We start from the raw sequence: 21,483 nt of genomic DNA, 5'->3' as shown, positions 1-21,483 counted from the left end.
AGTCGATCTCTGGCACTGGCAAGCGGGTTTTTCCTCCCGGAAACTCGGGTTTTTCGTCCCGTAAACTCACGAAAATCGACCGTAGAACCCACATTATTTTCAGACATTAAATATATTGTGTTAAGGTTAGGGACCACGAGATGGCGGCACATTTGAGCCGTCTCTCTTCACTGTGTACCGCTTAATTAGTGATAGCCTTGGGCCATCTATCCGATTGGTACCAGTGGAGATTGAACTGCCCACTCAGTCTCCAAAAGTTAGATAGGGCTAAATGGCCTCGCCTTTTTATTAGGGCGTTAATAAAAAGGCGTTAGCTGATTTTTTTTTAATATTGAGTATTTAAAAGAATTCTAGTTATTTTGCTTTTAACAAACAATATTCATTTTTTTTTTTAAATACCATTAACTTGGGCTACTCAGGGGAATATTCTGATTTATTATTTGTCTTGACATTCTCATTGCTAAAGTAGGAAGGTGGCTTTGTTTATATTGTTCCTCGCTGTTTGACGTGATTCTAGTTATGGTTGTTGGAATAAACTGATTATATCTGAGTTTTTGAATTATACGAATAACTGTATTGAAGGATTTTTTAACAATGCCGATAGAACTTAGGTTGGCATGCGAAATGCCACGAAAATCTTCTTCGGGTCCACATATTAAAGGTCTCGTGTCTCCTGGAGATGTGATTTCTAACGATCCTGTATACATGAGGTATGTTATTATATTTTATACGGTTCATACCAGTAACTTTAATCCGCAATAAAATGAGATGACAAAAAAAAAAAAAAGGGGTGTCATGTATAAAACGACTTTTTTTTTTTTTTTTTTTCATTTATATTCACAAAACATTTAAAATGCTTTGGGCTTGGAATTTCAAACTTGCAAACATCAGTTATTTATTTTTTTCTCATCCGGAATTTTAAGTTTCGAAGAGTAATCATAATTATTGATTATGAACATTAAGAATTACTCTTTTCCTTGGTGCTTTAAAGATGTGAAAGTTTAATAGTTTCCAATAAACAAAAATCTTGCCGTGACTTGAATTTTCCGTTTTGCTAGTATATTAACGTTTTCCACGTGTTCACACAGCGTTTTAAGCGATATCTAGACATTACCATAGAGTGTGTGAAAGTTCACAACCGTAAAAAAAGTGTAGAACATGTCAGAACATTTTGTGGCGATAAAAATAGATTTACTAGCAAAAACGTTTGCTTTGATTCATTGACTTATTCAGTACTATAGGAGCTAGTACTGAACATCAAATTCATTAGCCACCAAAAATAATAGTAAATCTTTTCATCCCTAAAGAAAATAATAATGTTTGGGTTTATTGCATTCATCAATGAAGATGATGTCTAGAAACAGCTATAAAGAAAATAATAAAACATCTCTTGAGCTTGCAAACACCATGTAGACTTTGCTATATACATATATATTATTATTATTATTATGTGACACCTCCTGGGAGTCCAAAGACTCATCGAGGAAGGGTACCTACTCTACAACTTTCTGTCTCCACGAACCACAACTACACCGATGGCATCTGCTGCCCACCACCACTAGTATTTCACCAACAATCACAAACATCTATGCCCACGGCAGGATTCGAACCCACAGCCTTTTGGATGGAGAGTGGATACGCTAACCACTCGGCCAACCAGGCTGGCCGAGTGGTTGCATGTGTGTGTATACACACACACACACACACACACACACACACACACACACACACATATATATATATATGCAGGTATACACACACACACACATATATATATATATGCAGGTATACACACACACACACACACACATATATATATATGCAGGTCAGAGCTCTGTAGTAAAAAATGCATTGGGCAAAATTCAACCAAACTTGGTGTAAGTACACTCTGGAACATGAGGTTTTTATTTAAGAAAATAAAAAATATTACAAAATTCTGCCACCAGGGGACATTTGGTGCTGTAAGTACATACTTTGGCTAGAAGGGACACAAGAAATTAATTTTAGTGTTCGTATAACTTATAGATGTAGTTCAATATGGCTTCCTTTGAGATGTTCTAAAAACTGCATTCTGTGAATGACATTTTCTACAGTGGAACACAACAGATTAGCATTGATTTACCTCACATGCTGCATTATTCTGTCTTCCAAGTTGCTAAATCAGGAACGTGTCCTTCATATTTGAGATGACCCCACAACCAAATGCCACAGGGGTTGAGATTAGGAGAATAAGGTGGTGGCCATTCTGTGGGAATTGCATGACTAATCACTCTGTATTCTATGAAGTGTTTTCATAACATTCACTGTACCAGTAATGCAACGTAAGGTGAGGCGGTGCTCCATCCTGATATGGTGTGGTATATGATATGGTAAAGGAATCTTTGCAGTTGCAGAACAACAGAGTTGCACAGCATCTCTCGATACCTAACAGCAGAGACGGCACAAGTCAATGGTCCTGTTAGGTGAAGTTCTTTGAAAAGTATGGACCGATAGTAAACGATGCAGTGAAACGACAATATACTATGACTTTCGGTGAGTGTAAAGGAGGTTGATGGAACATGAGGGTTATTTGAAGCCCAAATGCAACAATTGTATGAGTTAACACTACTGTTCGGATAAAAATGTGCCTCGTCACTACACAAGATCTCCATGGCCATGCATCATCTGCCTCCATTCGAGCAAAGAATGTCAAAGCAGACTGCATTCAAGTTTCTGCATCACCATGAAGCAAAGCTCGATGGAACAATCTTGTAGGGGAAAAACCTCAGCATTTCATGCAGGATTTTCCACATAGTTGAGTATGACATGTCTAGTTGCCTTGATATTGTCCAAGCACTGCTGTGCGTTATTCATTCTGTGTTCCATAATGGCAGTTGCAACTTCACCAGCTTATTGTAGAATAATCTGTTTGCACCCTCATCCTGATCTCACTGCTAAAAGTCTGCTATTTTCAAATTGTAAAATCATTTTTCTAAGATTTGTTATCATCATTGGACCTTTTCTTCTATCCTTCAAACGCTGGAATTTTTGAAGTGTGGCATTAGCATTACCGCATTATTGATAGTAAAGCTTGACTAGCAATGCAGTAAGGTGAGATCCATAGTCTTTGGAGAATATTTTATGAGGAAGACTATTCTTGATGCTGCTCAGAAAGGTGAAAGGTGAATGAGTTGGCATTTCAACTGTAGAAGATGTTGAGTAGCTGTTTCTCAACATCATCTTATTATAGGTTTATCACCATAACTGGATGCCAGTCATGATGAACAGTGTCCATGGAAGAATCTATAAAAATGATACAGTGCAGAAAGTGACCATCTGTGATATCTGGCAGAAGAAAGTCTTTAAGAGAGGGGCTGTCAGTCAACTGAACTGCTATCTTCTGAGCAGCATCAAGAGTTTTAGGTGTTCCACTAAGTGTGAGTCCAAGGTTGGGCAGATTTGCCATTTGGACAGAGTACATAGCTGGACAAATGAAAAGTAATGTCTTTAACAATATGGATGCCAAGTTTTTTAGAAGCTAAGGATACTCTAGAAGTGATGTGATTATGCCTGGAAGGGCTAGAAGTAAGAGTCAGTGTGAGAAGGGAGATCAGGTTTTGACTTAATTTGAACATTATCAGAGTAAGAGGAGAACTAAGGTTTCTTTGTCATGAAAAATGAGAAACTGTTTTGGAAGCATTGAAGGGTGACTAGGTATATATTTTCCCAATGAAGGATGGCATGGAGTCAGTATTTAGGTAACTTATTATAGATGATCTTAAAACCTGAGATGTTTGAGCACCACTGCATGGTTTGCCATTATGAGTAGGATGAGTGGAGTGTACTGTTATCAGTAAAACTATGAATGTGGTTTGAAGTCAGTAAGAGGTCATTCTTGTATATGAGGAAGAGGATGGTTCATCATAGCCCTGATGAACACATACATTAGATGGAAAATCTGAAAAGAGAGAGAGAGAGGGAGCACCATCTTCTATTACACACATTGAACCACCTGAGAGAAAACTGTCACTCCAATTACAGAGGGAGGTAGGTCATAAGATTGCAGTTTGCTGAGAGTCTTTCTATGCCAAACTGTCAGATGCCTTGGAAATGTTGTGCGATAGGTTTCTCTAGACCTTTCCATGACATGCATTCAGATTTAGGCAAGGAGATCTGCTGTGGTTCTTGATTAGTCACTGATTAGGTGATAGTTCTCGAGGTGTCAAAGAAGTTGATTAACAACGACCTTCTCCATTATCTTAGGAAGCATTGATGTGAGAGAGCAGTAGGTCGATAGTTTGACAGTAGACTCTTTTTGTCAGTTGATTGTATATGGGCTTGTTTTCATGGTGGATGCTAGCTAGCTGAGTATAATATGGTACAGAGATGAAAAAAACTGGTGTTGGTTGAGGAGCATATCTCTTGTGAACAATTGATGGGATACCATCATGACTAGAAGCCTTTATTTTTGGTATCTTGGTTGTTCACGATTCTTATGTCTTTCTGGTGGAAGACCATGGTAGGCATGTGATCCAGCTAAAGGAGGAAGTGATTTGCCTTAGTTGTCTCTCCAGGAATTGGATGAAAAGAATGATTCTAGGTGGTTAGTTTTATCTTTAGGTGATGTTGTAGTGTTGCCATCTAAGTGAGTTTTGCAAGTGTTGTGGAATAGGCTGTGGATGAAGCTGGAGTTTTTGTCTAGCTATAAATAATTAGGTTTTTTTCATCCCCCCCCCCAGACTACTTCTTGGGATGGCCTGACTTGGAGATAATGAGTGAGCATTTTGAACCGTGAAGGGTATAAAGATCCCCATTCCAGCATGGATAATTTCTGTAATAAGATCATAAGTATTCTCGATCTGGAGAATGAGCTACTGGAGAAAGCAGTAGCCTGACCATGGAAAGGCAATGTTAATGGCATAGTGAATGATTGAACAAAAGGCATTCTTGTAGAGATGAAATTTGGATAAGATTGCAAGCTGAATAACCAAGAGGACTGCTGACTTCAGCAATGTACTGAAAGGAGAGCTGGATAAAAAAAAGATCCAGTGTTGGGTGAGTGGAGAGGATTATTGTGTATTCTGGTTAAAAGATGAACATTTTATAGCAAATACTTCAGCTATTCCTTCAGCTTGGTTAGTAGAATTGGAGAAAGGGAGCCATTGGAGTTGTGGATATAAGTCACCAAGGAAAGGTGACTTTGCTGTTAGAGTAGTTGTTTTGCAGAAAATCAAGCTTCAAGGATAAAATTATTATTACATGACACCTCCAGGGAGTCAAAAGACTCATTTTGGGAGGGCACCTGCTCTACAACTCTATCTCCACCAACTACACCAATCAGCTATGCGTCATCCACACCAATGCCATCTACTGACCACCACCACTAGTATTTTTTACAGACAATCACAAACATCCAAGCCCACGACAGGATTTAAACCTGCAGCCTTTGGCCTGAGAACAGATATGCTAACCACTCGGCCAACCAGGCCAGCAAAAAAATGTTGAATGCTTCACAATTTTGTATGTCATCCTTTATGTCTGAGGTTAAAATGATTTTCAGAATTGGGGGAACAGTAGGGACAGCAGATGAGTGATATACAAGGTCTGACACAGAAAAAACAAGACTGTGCCTGTATCTCTTTTTATTTAACAAATTGAGAAAATCAACTATGATTTTCTTCAAAATAGTTCCCTTCTGAGTTGACATAGCTGCATGTGATTCTGAACATTCGAAGCAATTCTGCAGATCATTTTCTGAAATGCTGTTGAGGATCTCCTTCGTTTTTGCTTTCACATCTTTTACTGACAAAAAATGGGTTCCTTTGAAAACCGACTCGATCTTTGGAAAGGGGTAGAAGTTGCAGGGAGCCAGGTCTGGTGAATAGGGTGGGTGCTCAAGCACAGTGATGTTGTGATTAGTTAAAAACTGCTTCACAGACAAAGCATTGTGGGCTGATGCGTTGTCTTGGTGTAAAATCCAACTGTTTCTCCACAATTCTGGTCATTTCTTTCTCATGCATTCGTGCAATTTCTCAAAATTTCAAGGTAATACTGCTGGTGTTGGAGGTGGGCGGCAGATGGCGTTGATAGAGATGATGATTCGTAGTAGAGGTTAGGTGCAGAGACAGTTGTAGATGTCCTCCCACGATGAGTCTTCGGACTCCTTGGAGGTATCAGGAATAATAATAATAATAATAATAATAATAATTTACTGTCTGGTCGCTGTGGGAACCCACTCTGCCATTACAGTACCCTGGATATCAAAGAAGATAATCAACATGGCCTTGAACTTCAAATGACTTGTGCTTTTTTTGGCCTTGGAGATGTTGCTGACTTCCACTGCATTGATTGTGAGTTGGTTTCCGGATCATATGTAAATATCCAAGTTTCATAACAAGTAATTACTGAATTCATATGTTGTCATCGGTTACTTTTGTGCGTGATCAGGCTGGGCAATCATCATCTTTTACGCTTTCTCACCATAAGCCTCACTCAATAATTGAAAATTTTCTGTAGCAGATTTTTTCAGTTTCACAAGAAACTATGTTAACTCACTGTTTACTCTTGTGTGAACCAACACATGTGAATCAACATCAATGCACCATTCTCAAATGGCTCATTGGTGCTGATTCACATATTTACACTTTTTAGTAATTCACATATACCAAAGCATATAGTATCTTCCTTAATTATTCTTTTCTAATATATCCTAAACAAACACATTCATATCCCCCTGCTCCCTCAAATCATATTTGGTTACAGTCAGAGAATCCATTGCAATATGTGGCCACTAATAAATATTGGTTTATCATGTCACACCCTCTACAAATGCCTTTGTAAAATGACAATACATGCCTTTCCCTCATTAACTGCTCTTGTTGCTCTGTTATAAAAGAGAGTCAGATTGTTGAAACATGGTGCCCATTAGCAAATCCATGCTGACTCTCACAGATAACATTACCCTTATCTCATTAATGCTGTATATGATTTCTTACTAATTTCTCCAAAATCTAACAACTACTGAAGAAATACAAACTGGTCTGGTCAATAGTTTGACACTTTCATTCTACTACCATCCTTTTGCAATGGCACTATCTTACTCTCCTTAAACTTCTCAGGCAGCTTTCTCATAGCCATACTCTCATTGAAAAGTCCAGAGTGAGTGGAACTATCGGTTCTTTATCATGTTTCCTCAAACCGTGGTGAAATGCAGTACTCACTTGGGAAGTGGCTAAGTTTATGAATATTCTATTCAGAAAAGGTTACATACTGGTCTACAAAGTAGGAAATTATGACCAGCTGAGGAGTATGCTGGATTTTGCACCATGGTATCAGTTGTTGGATGGGAAGGATATTGACTGTGCATGGGAGTGTTTAAAAAATACTTAGATAATGTCCCTAGAGTTTGAGGAATAAATAGAGTAGGAGTGAAATGGATGTGTAATCTTATCAAGCAAGATTCATAAGAAAACAATGATGTGGAAGGAATATTGTGTGCATAAGGATGATGTCCTTTATGAAAATTATAAGCAGCAGGCCAGAAGAGTCACAGCTGTTGTGCAGAAAGCTATGAGTCTAAGTGTGAAAAGAAACTGGCTCTACAACTCCAAATAACTCCAAAGAATTGTATCATTATGCTGTAAGTAAAAGAAAGAATAACTATTGAATGAGATGGTGCGAGGGTGATAGATGCAGAAGAGGTTCTTCAACAAATGAGTGCCCATTTTGCTAAAAGCCATCAACTGGTGTATGCAACATGTATACTCACTGCTACTTCTTCATTTAATGAATGGAGAAATTCTGGTGTATGAGGAGGAGGTATTAAAGCTGTTGCAAAATGAAGAATAAGAATTCAGCAATAGGGACTGATGGGATATCAGCACTAATGCTAAAAGACTGTTCAGCTGAACTATAGTCACAGTGTTTATTGTTCATCCAGACAAACACTTGTCTGGCATTCTATTTTGCTTCCACAGATCATCAAATCTCCATACATTACAGATCATCAAATCTCCATACTTCTCCCCCCCCCAATACATTCTCTTCCACTTACATGCCTTCTATCATCTCTCCATTCCTAACTCCTGCATTGTCTTGTCATCCTCTCATTCCCTCTCTTTCCCCTTTTGTCATTCCCATTACTCTCACTTATCCTACTCTTCATTTCACATTTGTTCTTTCCAATCAACTAATTTTTCTCTCTCTTTCACCCTTTGGAACTCATTCCTCATATGTTCCACTTCTTCTTTCAGTGCAACTAACCTCCCCTCTCTCTCTCTCTCTCTCTCTCTCTCTCCAAGCAATCTACTCTCACTTCATATTTACTGACCAAATTAGCACCATCTTCTAAACATAATACACTCCCTAATTTTATATCCTTAATCACATGATGCTCATCTTCCTCACTGTTGATCATGCCAGTTGTGTCAATTGTTTCTCTTTGTTGGCATTCACACATTTCTGATGTAATGCTAATGTCTGTATATATATACTAAGGGGGATTCCCCCTAGTATATATATACAGACATTAGCATAACAGACTTCAGCAGCATTACATCAGAAATGTGTGAATGCCAACAAAGAGAAACAATTGACAAAGAGAAACATATATATATATATATATATATTAGGAGGCTCTGCCCCCCCTAGTGTGTGTGCATATATATACTAGGGGCTCTTGACCCCCCCCCGGTGCCTATGCCACCCAACCCCCTGAGTTCCAGGCTGGTAAGACAAAAAAAGTGACATAAAAATGTTTCAAATTTTGGCTTATCTTTTTATATATACAGGGTGTTCGGGATAAATTTGACAGTTTCGTAAGGAAAAAGAAAATCTTCTTTGTATCTATTAAATTTAATGAATTGACAAAAAAACATTACAGGCAGAGTTAATTACAATACTATCAACAAGATTTACTCAAAATAACCACCATTAGCATCGATCACAGCTTCAATTCTGCTTCGGAACCTCGAACAAGCTGATGCTACAGTCTCCCTGGGAAGGGCCGCAAAAACTGTTTTAATTTTATCCATTAACTGGGCTTTTGTATTACTGGAAGTGCGATTGGTGTCTTTTTCAACTGCGCCCCATACAAAATAATCCATGGGGTTAAGGTCTGGGGAGTTTGGAGGCCAAACATTTGGACTGGTGAAGTCGTAGAAATTTTCAGACAACCATTTTTGACTTTTCCCAGAGGTGTGGCAAGGGGCCGAATCCTGCTGCCATACATACGGCCTACCATTGGCTACCCTTGTTATCCAGGGTTTGACTACAGTTAGCAACTCCACGAACAAAGCCCGAATTCCAATGCCAGGGTTCTTCAACACCTGTTCCTGCAGATTTGCGAGGAATTCTGCTGTACGAACGCAATCAGATCGTCTGCTAGGGATCTTTCTTCTTGCTACATCCTCGTAGTCACCATTGCAAGTCTCTAGTTCATGCCTGATTGTTTTTACTGTATTCAGGGAGCATTGGGCAGCAGTCGTAATATCCTTATTTTGATGGCGGGCACGAATCATCATGATACAAGTTATTCTCTTCCATGATTCAGGTGGGTTCCAGCTATCCATCCTTTCTGACATCTTGTATATGAATGAAGAAGGGTCCAAACTTTTAAATGAAGAGAAGTGTGTGTTAATACATGTAACTTACGGAAAAATATAATTAATTATAAATATGTCAAATTTATCCCGAACACCCTGTATATATATATATATATAGATATTAGCATAACAAACTTCAGCAGCATTACATCAGAAATGAGTGAATGCCAACAAAGAGAAACAATTGACACAACTGGCATGACCAACAGTGAGGAAGATGAGCATCATGTGATTAAGGATATATATATATATATATATATATACATACATATCATATCCATAATTTCCATAACATATTTCTATAATTGCCAGCATGTTGGTTGAGCACGTAGCATACCTGCTCTCCAACCTACAGGTTTTGGATTCAAATCCTGCCGTGAATATGGATGTTTGTGATTATCTTTAGGTGGAAGATGAATTTCATCATCCACTGTGCAACCACTGGCTGCTTATTGGAGGCTTGAAAAAGTGCTCTGTTTGGTTTCTAGACCGGGACTTCTGGACTGTATAAAAATAAATTTAAAAAAATAAAAAAAATAAACAAACAAACAAATAAATAAACACATAAAATTGAGAGAAATAGAAAAAAAAAATCCTTATCCTATCCGCAGTGCAAAATGTACTGTAGATTAGCTAGTAACCTTTCGTCGGCAGGAGCAACATAAATATATATATTCAGCTCTTCCAATTTTCTACATTTTAAGCAGATATGCAATCCCCGGTTTCATAGCTGCTGTAGATAAGAAACATTCTGCAAGTGCTGCTGTTTTACACATTGTAGTATGCTGTGTAAAACGTCCTTAAATGGTGGCAGGCTGGGCATTAACGGATTGGTAAACAGAATTGTGGCAGCTGCCATTATTCAAACACTGCATAAAGAACACTGACAAAATATACTAAAATATTACTATTTTTATGGCTATTTAGTCTATTTTTTGTTAACCATTCCCCTTTTTTTATAATGTCATTGGCTTTTTACTCAAATTTTAGGACATTACTGATGTTTTATATAGACAGATATATGAAGAATATATAGGAAGAGAAAAACCGGAAATACCTTTGCGGGATGTTGCTGGCTGTCTTCTTTTTCAGTGGCAATCTGGCATATGGTGATATACATTCATTGTTGAAGGAAGTATGACTGAACAGAAGGGGGGGGTCAGAAAAGTGGGGTTTGAGAGATGTGGGAGAATTATTGGTGAGGCAAGAGGTGTGCGAACTTTTTTGAAAAACCTGGATTTTTTTATTTATATTTTTTAAATCTAAATAAATAGAACCTCCATAGCTCAGTTGGTATAGACCAGTGGTTCTCAACTTTTTTCCACATGCATACCCCTTTTAAACCCATTTCTGTAAATTGTACACCTTGTTTTTAAATACTGACACTTTTGTTCAGTGCCTATCTTAATGTAAAATAGTTTACTTGTTTTTCCGTCATGCATACCACTCGTTGGGAACCGATGGTATAGACCCGGGGTCGGCAACCTTTTGAGTCGGAAGAGTCAAAAATTACAATTTACAAAATTTCAAAGTTTTTAAAGAGCCACAAAATTTTAAAAAGTTTTTAAAGAGCCACAAGATCTTATTGTCTTCAAGGCATTTTTGCACGGCATTCGCTATATCTTCCCCTCTAGTTTGTCCCGAGAGCGGTAGCAATCCTAGAAGTTCTTCTTTTGGACCTTGGGAAGACATATACCTGACAAAAAGGGCAACTTGTGCCGTGTCTTTTATGTCGCAAGACTCATCTATAGCAAGTGATAAGGCAGAAGAAGGTTGAATATCTTCCACCTGCAAATATGTTACATTTGAAGACATTTTAGCTATTCTATCTTGTACTGTTTTAGCAGATAGGAGAAGCTGGGCATAATGAAATATAATTTATCAAAAAACATTTTACAACGATATTTCCCAATTAAAAATACCTACCTAAATAAAATAAATAATTCTCTAATAATTTAATTATTAAAATAAATAATTTAGACACGAAACACTGTTTGTCTCACTCTCTCATGTACTGATTGACTATAAGTACATAGTTTCGTCGCATCTGTGGTCGCCTCCCGTGTGCGGTGATCGCCGACTGGCACGAACGGACTTGTCAGAACGTGTTTATCACGGCGCAGTCTGCACATTTTAGTTTTTTTTTTTAATTTTGGCAAATATTAGATACTTAGTTTATGAGTAAAGGTGTTATGCCCAGCTATGCCGAAATCAATGAAAATTGCCAAACATATAAACTTCCGAGAGCTTCCGACGGACTGACGACAGTGACGATGCGTGTCACGGGGGAGGGGTGCGGTGAAAAGCCAGTACAAGTGGCTGAGAGATAGAATCGGTGCCTAATCCTCGTTAATCGATTCAGAACGATTTTTAAATTTTTTTTTTTGATAAAATAAATAATATTTGCGTATGGAACTAAAGAGCCGCAGCTTCACATCCAAAGAGCCGCATGTGGCTCGCGAGCCGCAGGTTGCCGACCCCTGGTATAGACGAAGCCCTTTGAATGGAAAGACCTGGGTTCAATTCCCATCAGTGACGTGAGGAATCTTTATCTGGTCTCTTTCGATGAATGGTGAGTTAGCAGGTCTCATACGGAGGTAGGGGTTTTTTCACCCGAAAACTCAGGTTTTTTGTCCCCCAGAACAGGCAAACCAGCCCGTGAACACATGCTTCCTACAGACATGGGACACCTCCAGGAATAAGGAGTAACCAACCTATTCCATAGTATTTCGGTTCCAAATGTCTACATAGTAAAATGTGTAGTAGATCCATGTGTCAGCGTAAATTAGGATAGGATAGGATTTTTTAAATTAGTGGGCAGAGAATCAGAGAAACAAAAATAAGCTAAATAGTCATAAAAATAATATTTACTTAGAGGAGTAACATGGAAATTTTCCCAGAATTAATACCTAAAATATTACATCATCATCATCATACGTATCAAGGATTTAGGCCTAGTATGGCCTGTTCTAGCCTTAGAAGTCATCGTTGAATCGTTTAAGAGGACGATCTGGTTTTCTTTTTCCTAATGGCTTGTACTTTAAGGCTTGTTTTGGTAATCTTTCTGTTTTCATTCTTTGAACGTGTTCCATCCATCTATGTTTATATTTTTTAATTTTTTTCAATTACTGGTTCTTGGTTTAATTCTTTCATAATATCTTCGTTTCTTTGTGATCAAATAGGGTATACTTAGCGGTTTTTCTCATAAACTTCATTTCTGCTGTTGTTAATCTTTGTTTGTCTTTTTGTTTTATTGTCCAGATTTCGCTTCCATACATTAAGACCAGTAGGGCTAATGTATTGTATACTTTTAGCCTGGTTTGTTTTTGAACTAGGTTTGGTTTAAATATAGAGTTAATTACTCCTGTTATTTTTAAATATTTTGCAATTTTTATGTTTATATCTTTTTCATTTTCATAAGTGATCATACATCCTAGGTAGTTAAATGAATTCACCTGTTCTAAGATCTTGTTATCTAATACTATTTTAGTTCTTGCTGGATCTTGTCCTTTAAAGGCCATACTTTTTGATTTTTCCGTTGATATTATCATACCATAATCTTTGGATATCTCATTTAGATTTAAAATAGCTTTCTGTAAGTTATCTTCAGAATTTGTAATTATTATTTGGTCGTCTGCAAAGAGGAGAGTGTTTAAGTTAACTGTAGGTGAAAGTTTAATTCCTTGATGTAAATTTTTACTCCATTTTATTATTATTTCATTTAAGTAGATATTAAAAAGAGTTGCTGAGAGGGGACATCCCTGTCGGACCCCTTGGTTTATCTCTCTTGTATATGATAGCTCATGATTTAATCTTATTTGTATTTGATTATTTTCATATATACTTGTGACAGCTTTTAGGATATTATTTGGTATTTGTCTTTCTTTTAATATGTTAAATAATATGTTTCTTTTAACTTTGTCAAATGCTTTTTCAAAGTCAATAAATGTTTCTAAATTATATTCTCTTCGTTTCTCTATTATTAATTTTAGGCAGAAGGCTGGGTCTATACATGATCGTCCTTTTCTAAATCCATTTTGTACCTCTAGAATAAAGTTTTCGGAATATTTCATTAGTTTGTTATTTAAGATTCTGCTGTATATTTTGTAACATGAATTTAGTATACTGATACCTCTATAGTTTTTAGGGTCATCTCTATTTCCTTTCTTAAAGATAGGAATCACAATTGCTTTTTTCCATTCTATTGGGGGGATACCAATTGAGTAAATTTTATTTAAAAATAATAAGAGTCTTCCTTTGAATCTTGTTCCTGTGTATTTATATAGTTCTGAACCTAGCTTATCTTCTCCAGGTGATTTTCCGTTTCTTGTTTCTTTCAGGCTGATTTCTAATTCTTCTTCAGTTATTTCCTTTTCATTTTCGTTAATTGTTTGCCACTTGTCTTTTTTAAAATATTTGTCTGTCCACAGTTCTGTGTAGTAATTTAGAAATTCTTCTAATTTCAGTTCAGTGTTTAATTTTGTTTTCTTTGGTATCTGCATTTAGGTGTTTCAAAATCTTATATACATTGGGTCTTATTTTATATAAATCATGTTCTAAATTAGAAACAAATTTATTCCATGATTCTCTATGTCTTTTTCTGACTTCTCTTTTAGCTATGGCTCTTATTCTTTTATATTCTATTTCATCTTCTAATCTTTTACTGCTTAACCATTTGTGAATGGCTTCTTTTTTCTTTTTGATTATTTATTTCATTGTATCATCCCAGATCTTCAGTTTTTTTCATTTATTGAATTTTTTGGTCTTTCCTAAGCTTTCATTTGCTGCTGCATTTAGTATCGTTTTTATATTAAGCCATTCTATTTCTATTTCTTCATTTTGTTTTATTTTATCTAGATATTGGTTAATTCTTTGTTCATATAGCCATTGTACATTTGTGTCATTCAATAGTGTAGTTTTATAAACAAATGTTTCAATTTTTCTTTCTGTTCTTGTTACTTGTAGCCATTTAGGTGGTAATCTTAATTTTATTTTAACAAGGAAGTGGTCACTGCTTATTTCATATCCTCTGTGAACTCTAACATCTAGTGAAAATTTTGATGTCTTTTCATTTAATATGAAGTAATCTAATATTGATTTCCATCCTCTTGCTGCCCAAGTATATTTATGTATGTCTTTATGTTTATAGAAGGAATTCATTATTTTTAGGTTATTATAAACTACAAAGTCAATCAATTTTTTACCATTTCTGTTTAGAGTGTGTTCTCCATGTATTCCTATATTATTATTAATTTTCGTGTTTCCAATTCTTGCATTTAAATCTCCTGCTAAAATTATGTAATCATTTTTATTTATTTTATTATTTATGTTTTGTAGCTGATTATAAAAATCAATATTATCCTGTTCTCTTCCTTCTTCTGGGGCATATAAACCAATTATTGTTAAATAGCCTGTATCTATTTTTAATCTAGCTTCTATTATTCTTTCATTCCATAATTTATAATGTTTTAACTGTTTTGAAAGGGAGTTATGAATCCAAATCATGACTCCTGCTTGTGCTCTTTGGTCTCTGTCGACTCCACTGTATATCACATTAAAATTTTCAGTTCTCATAGTTCCTTTTCAATTTCTTTTTTGTTTCAGTGATTACTGCTATTTTAAAATTTCTTTCATTTAATAACTGGTCTAATTCTATTTCTTTATATGCTATTCCTCTTACATTCCAGTTTGCTATGTGTATTATATTTTGTCGTTTCCATTTTCGTTTTCCCCTTCCATTCCAGGGTCGTTTCCCATAGATTCAATCCGATTATCTTTTTCTTACGAGTATAGTTATGTTCTCCATGTCAGGGGACTAGCCTGACGATGGAATAGTTCAGTGGTAGGGCTGCTACCTTAAGGCTTCTGAGCTTGCCTTCTTCCGAATTTAAACCCATAGGAGGAATAGGGTATATTGAAGAGGAAAGGGTAGATTATAGAAGGAAAATAGTAAGGTTTATAAAGAGGACATAGTTGTAAGGCTGAAAATGAAAAGAAAATGAAATGAAAAGACCCCCATGGCCATCGAGCACTCTAATAGCACAAGGGTCATAAAGTAAGAAGAGTTGGCTGATAAGGCCTTATAGGAAAGATTAAAGTAAGTGGGTCTTCCTCAAAGTAGAAGAAGGAGAGGATAGATCCAGCTAGGGGTCCATGGGAGTGCCGCTTCTCTTACAATCAAGATGATTGCCCCTTATGGCCCTGTTGGTCCACGAGTCCTTATTCAGTATATTCGGACCACCCCACCATATATATATATATATATACACACAGACACACGCATGTACACACACACACACCTGGTGGGCTCCCCTATCCGCCATGCTCCCCTAAAATATTACATTGCTGTACAAATTCGAGAAGGATAAACTATCCACAGACAATATGTTCTATCTTGATTTTACTCTCTGTAAATTTAAAGCAAAAACTAATAAATTATATTGAAAACTTATCTTTTTTTCACTGCTACATCATTAACACATTCTACTCTATCATCGTCTTCTGCATATGTAATGGTTTTGAATTTTTATCTGGAATGTATGTATTTTTAATATTTATTTTATGTATAACAACAACACAAAAAAGAAAAAGTTTTTGCCAAGTGGATTTTTTTTGTACTGATATAATTTCTGTTTATATTTTATAGAGGACATGGAACATATGATAAGGAAGGGCATATAATAGCTTCTGTGGCTGGAGTGGTTGAGACTGTCAATAAATTAGTTTGTGTCCGGCCCTTGAAGACTAGGTAGGTGCAAATAATTATGCATTACTTTCAACAGTTTGATATTTAACAATCTGATTGCCTACCTTTGTCTTATTTTATGCCTTTCGCTCTTTCTTTCTTTCTTTTTTTTTTCTCTTTGAAAGATATTCATCATCATAATCATTCCTTCATTCACTGCTGAACAATGATCTCTTCTACATTTTTCCCATATTTCTCTGTTTCTGGTTCATAAGCTCCAGTCGTTTCCCGTTGAATGATGTATTTCATCTGGCAAATAGACCAGGCAGACAGACCATCTTGTTGATGGTCTGCCTGGTCTTCATGAACCTTCTTGTATTTGCCATTCTATACAAATTTTTGTCCAGTGGTTGTCTCCCTGTCTTGTGATGTGTCCTGTCCATCTCCTTTTTTTATTTTATTTCTTTAACCTTCTGATGCACATGTCCACTGGTGGATGGCTACTATTGGTTTTTAATCACCATTTCAGAAATTAGTGCATGAGAGTGTTAAGGATATCTTTTAATCCTGTTTTTTACTTTATCTATTTGTTTTATATCTAACATTACCATGTTTCTCTGTGTATTTATTTCCTAATGTATTTTCCAGTCTTCTTGTGATGCTCCAAGTTTCTGCTCCTATGTCATAGCTGGTGTGATGCATTGTTCATATGCTTTTCTTTTTAGACAGATATGTTTTCTTGAAACATTTTATTGTATTTTCTAAATTGTATCCATCTTTGGTTTATTCTTTGTTTTATTTCATGTTCTCAATTTCTATCTATGTTAATTATTTGACCTAAATATTTGAATTTGGTTATATTTCTCTGTCTTTTGGTTGTAGTTTGTATTTTTGTTGTATACATTATTATTTTTTATTAATATTTATATTGAGACCACACTTGTTGCGTTCTCTACTTAATTCTTTAATCATTTCTTTTAGCTCTTCAGGTGTTTTAATAAATAGTACAATGTCATCTGCAAATCTTAAATTGCTTAGATATTGACCATTTATTCTGACACCTTTTTTTCACCAATTTCGATTTTTAAATTTAGATTTTTTTTAGATTTTAAAATGGCCAGCCTGGTTGGCCGTGTGGTTTACATATCCGCTCTCCAGCCAAAAGGCTGTGGTTTTGAATCCTGCCGTGGGCATGGATGGATGTTTGTGAAAATACTAGTGGTGGTGGTCGGCAGTAGATGGCATTGGTGTAGATGATGAAGGTAGTTGCTTCTGGTGGAGTGGTGGAGATGGAGAGTTGTAGAGTAGGTACCCTTCCTCGATGAGTCTTTGGACTCCCTGGAGACTTTATGTAATAATAATAATAATAATAAATATTTCTTGTAGGCAAGCTTTGAATATTATTGGTGACATCCTATCTTCTTTCTTATTCCTCTATTTTAATTTTTGCTCTTAGATTATTTAATTGTATATTATTTGTTGCATTCTGGTATATATGTTGTATTAGTTGTATGTATGGTTTTTCAATACCTTGGTTATTTATTGCTGCTGTTCTTTCTGTTGTATCAAATGCTTTTTTAATTGATAAATGCCATACAAAGTGGTATATTATATTCATTTGTTTTTTCTATTATCTGATTAATAGTTTGTTGAGGTTGTCATTAGTTGACTATCCACTTCTGAATCCTGCTTGATCTTTTGTTTGTGAGAACGTTATTTTTTTTTTTTATGTTTAGTATTTTGGTGAAAAATTTATACATATGTGAAAGCAGGCTGATTGGTCTATAGTTTTTTAGATCTGTATGATCTCCTTTTTTTGTATATTAAGACTGCTCTTTTTCCAGTCATCTAGGATTTTAGATTCTGTCCAGCATTTCTTAAAATAGCATTTGAACCTGTTTTTTAATAATTCTCTTCCTCCATGACTTATCATATATGCTATAATTTTATCTGGTCCCAGGCTTTTATTATTTTGTATTTCTTTTAAGGCTTTTTCTATTTTTTCAATCAATATTGATGGTACTTCCACGTCGTACTGGATTTCAGTGTCCCGATTGAGCTGTTTAGCGCTATATAAATTACTGTAGAATTCTTCGATTCTTTCTATTATTTTTTGTCTTTCCTAGATCAATTTACTGTTCTTGTCTTTAATATTTATTATTTGTGCTTTTCCTTCATGTAATATTCTCATAATAGTTTTGATGCTTTTACTTTTTTCAATAGTTTCTTTTAGTTTCTTTATATTATATTCTCTTATTTAGTTCTAAGTTTTAATTAGTTCCACCTTTCCTATTTGATTTAATTTTTATTTCAAGTTGCTTTTTCTTCGATTAGGTTCAGAGTTTCTTTTGTTGGTTTCTGCTGTTTTTCGTTAGTTCTTTTTGTCTTATTTAAGCTGTTTATAATTATATCTATAATATTATTGGTTTAGAGGATTTAAATGTTTTTCTTCTTTTGCTTCCAATATCCTTTTATTTATTTCTGTTTGTTATATTTTTCGATTTTGTTTAAGCATTTCATTTGTTATGGTGATCTGTTGTCTTTTTATTGAAAGTTTTTTCACTTGGTTATATTACGTGGGCTGTTCAATAAGTAATGAGTCTAATTTTACTGTGGCGAAACCACTCATCGCAATATTAATTTCTGTGGAATAAAGAAATGTTGCTGTCTGTTAACAAAAGAGGTTGATAGATGGCGTATACGGGCTGATGTGCCAGAGTGTCACGTGACTAAACACAAGCTTGTTTCGGCATGCCTTCGAGGCACGACCAGTCTTCGAAATGGAAGCGTCCTTGGAACAGCGTTATGCAATTAAATTTTGTGTGCGTTTGCAAAAATCGGCATCGGACACTTTTAACATGATATGCGAAGCTTTCCATGATGAAGCAATGTCGAGGGCGAGTGTTTTTCGCTGGCATAAAACTTTTAAGGAAGGAAGGCAAAATGTGGAAGATCTTGAACGTGAGGGAAGACCTTCAACGTCCATCACAGAGACAATGATCAACACAGCAGCGATTATCATCAAGCATGTCAAAAGGAAGCATCCATTGCAGAAGAATGGCTTCTTATTGCACCATGATAATGCAAGGCCACATATTGCTGGTTGTGTAGTGGACTTTTTGCAGAAGAACAACACAGATATCCTACCACACCCTCCATACAGTCCTGATCTCGCACCGTGCGATTTCTGGCTGTTTCCTCAGCTCAAGAAACCACTAAGAGGCCGCCATTTCAAAAGCAACAAAGCATGCGTAAAAGCTGCGGAGGTGGTTTTGAAAGAACTCTCAAAAAACGGACTTTCACATGTGTTTAAGAAGTGGACACAACGTTGGGACAAATGCATCGCGTCTCACGGTAGTTACTTCGAAAAAGACCATGTAAATGATGATGATTAAGGGTAATCTGTTTTCTGTATAAATATAGTCTTATTACTTATTGAACAGCCTACGTATAAATTAAAGATACCAAGAAATTGTATACTTGGTTTAATCCATTATCCAAGTGTAAGCAAACGAAGTTTGCACCTGAAGTATCTTTCAGGACTGGGGCAACTCGTGGTAAAGGTGGTATAACTTCTCATCACTTGCCTTCTTCTTCGTCTATGATCTCTTATGCTTTTAACCTTCGAGGTTTTGCCAAAGAGATTTCCATGCTGTCCTGTCCAAGGTTTGTTGTTTTGTTTCTTTCCAGTTAATTCCCTTCTTTTCCAATTTTTCTTTAATTTCCTTTTGTGCCAACCTTTCCTGGGTCTGCCTATGTTTCCTTTTCCTATTTTCTGGCTTTCGTATACAGTTTTTGCTATTCTTCCTTCTTCCATTCGATTAAGATATCCAAACCATCTCATTTGGGCTTGTGTTATGAATTGATTCAGAGGTGCAACTTGAAGGCTGTCTCTTATGGTTTGATTTCTTATTCAGTCTAGTCTTGTTTTTTGTGCCACTTTCCTGAGATTTCATTTCATCACTTGCCTTAGTATCCCATAATGCAAAGCACATCTCCTTGCGGACATGTATAATGCTATGCATTGAGGGAAGGGTCACTACCCATTAAAGGTCAAAACCGGTCTGGGTAGTGACCCTTCCCTTAATGCATGGCATTATACATGCCTGCAAGGAGATGTGCTTTGCATTATGGGATACTAAGGCAAGTGATGAGAAGTTATACCACCTTTGCCACGAGTTGCCCCAGTCCTGAAAGATACTTCAGTGTGCAAACTTTGTTTGTTTACACTTGGATAATGGATTAAACCAAGTATATAATTTCTTGGTATCTTTAACTGTTGTCTTTTGTATAAGTTTTCTTTCTATTCTTGTATTTATACTTCTTCCTTTTAGCATTCTATGGTCACTTCTTGTGTTGAATTTGTTTAAGACACCTACATCTTTGATTATATTCATTCTGTTGGTTAGGATGTAGTCTTTCATTTTTTGTTATATCATTTGGTCCTTTCCCTGTCCGTCTTTGTTGAGGTCTTTTCTTAAAGAAGGTGTTAGTTATTTTTAGCTGATTTTTGGTTGCAAATTCGATTAATCTTTTTCCATGTTCATACCTGTCTCTTAGTTTCTTTGTATTATAGTCTCTTGGGAGTTCTTGTGCATTTGATTTTATTCCTATTTTTGAGTTTAAGTCACCTATGGTTACTGTATAATGAATTTTTTTTCTTTGTTCATGAAGTCTTTCTTCCAGTTTTTTTTTTTTTTTTTTTTTTTTTTTTTTATAAAATTCTTCTATTTCGTTGTCTTCATGGCTTGTTGTTGGTGCATATATTTGAATAATTTTAATTTTATATCTTGAGTTTATTTTCAGAATCAGTTTGATCATTCTATCTGATATTGCTTGTATACTTATTATTTGTTGTATTCTTTGTTTGTGAATTAGAAAACCAACTCCATTTCTATGTTTTTTTCTGTTTCCATAGGTGTAGAGCACATGTCCATTGTTTCTTATGTGCATGTTCCCCCCCCTTCCTTCTTACTTCACTGAATCCAATGATGTCCCATTTAATTTCATTTATTCAACTCTAATAGGTCATTTTTCTTATGTTGTATGTGCAGTCTTTGTTTTTTCTATTTTCTGATGTTTTTGGAGACTGTAGCCGATTTTTCACTTGTGGCCCTCTGCCTAAACCACAAGTGCGGGCCTCATTAGTCTAGGTGTCGTCCAAGCCAGCATTGGTCTTTTCAGTTTGTTATGGTTTTTATTTTTTTTGTTATTATG

At 35.8% G+C, this 21,483-nt stretch overlaps 1 protein-coding gene across 1 annotated transcript in view; it reads left to right on the top strand.

Annotated features, from left to right (window-relative positions):
• The first annotated feature begins 447 nt into the window (after window positions 1-447).
• Window positions 448-21,483, top strand: part of Rrp4 (exosome complex component Rrp4) — a 110,047-nt gene continuing 89,011 nt past the window's right edge. Inside the window, exons 1-2 of the mRNA XM_090406246.1 lie at window positions 448-710; window positions 16,228-16,329. Coding sequence (XP_090262372.1) covers window positions 595-710; window positions 16,228-16,329 — 218 coding nt within the window. The 5' untranslated portion in view covers window positions 448-594. The remainder of the gene's footprint in view (window positions 711-16,227; window positions 16,330-21,483) is intronic.

This window comes from Typopeltis vanoorti, chromosome 16 (assembly GCF_054136105.1).
Source record: "Typopeltis vanoorti isolate ZY-2024b chromosome 16, IOZ_Tvanoo_1.0, whole genome shotgun sequence".
Classification (NCBI taxonomy): Eukaryota; Metazoa; Arthropoda; class Arachnida; order Uropygi; family Thelyphonidae; genus Typopeltis; species Typopeltis vanoorti.
This window is presented reverse-complemented; position numbering and strand designations above follow the sequence as displayed.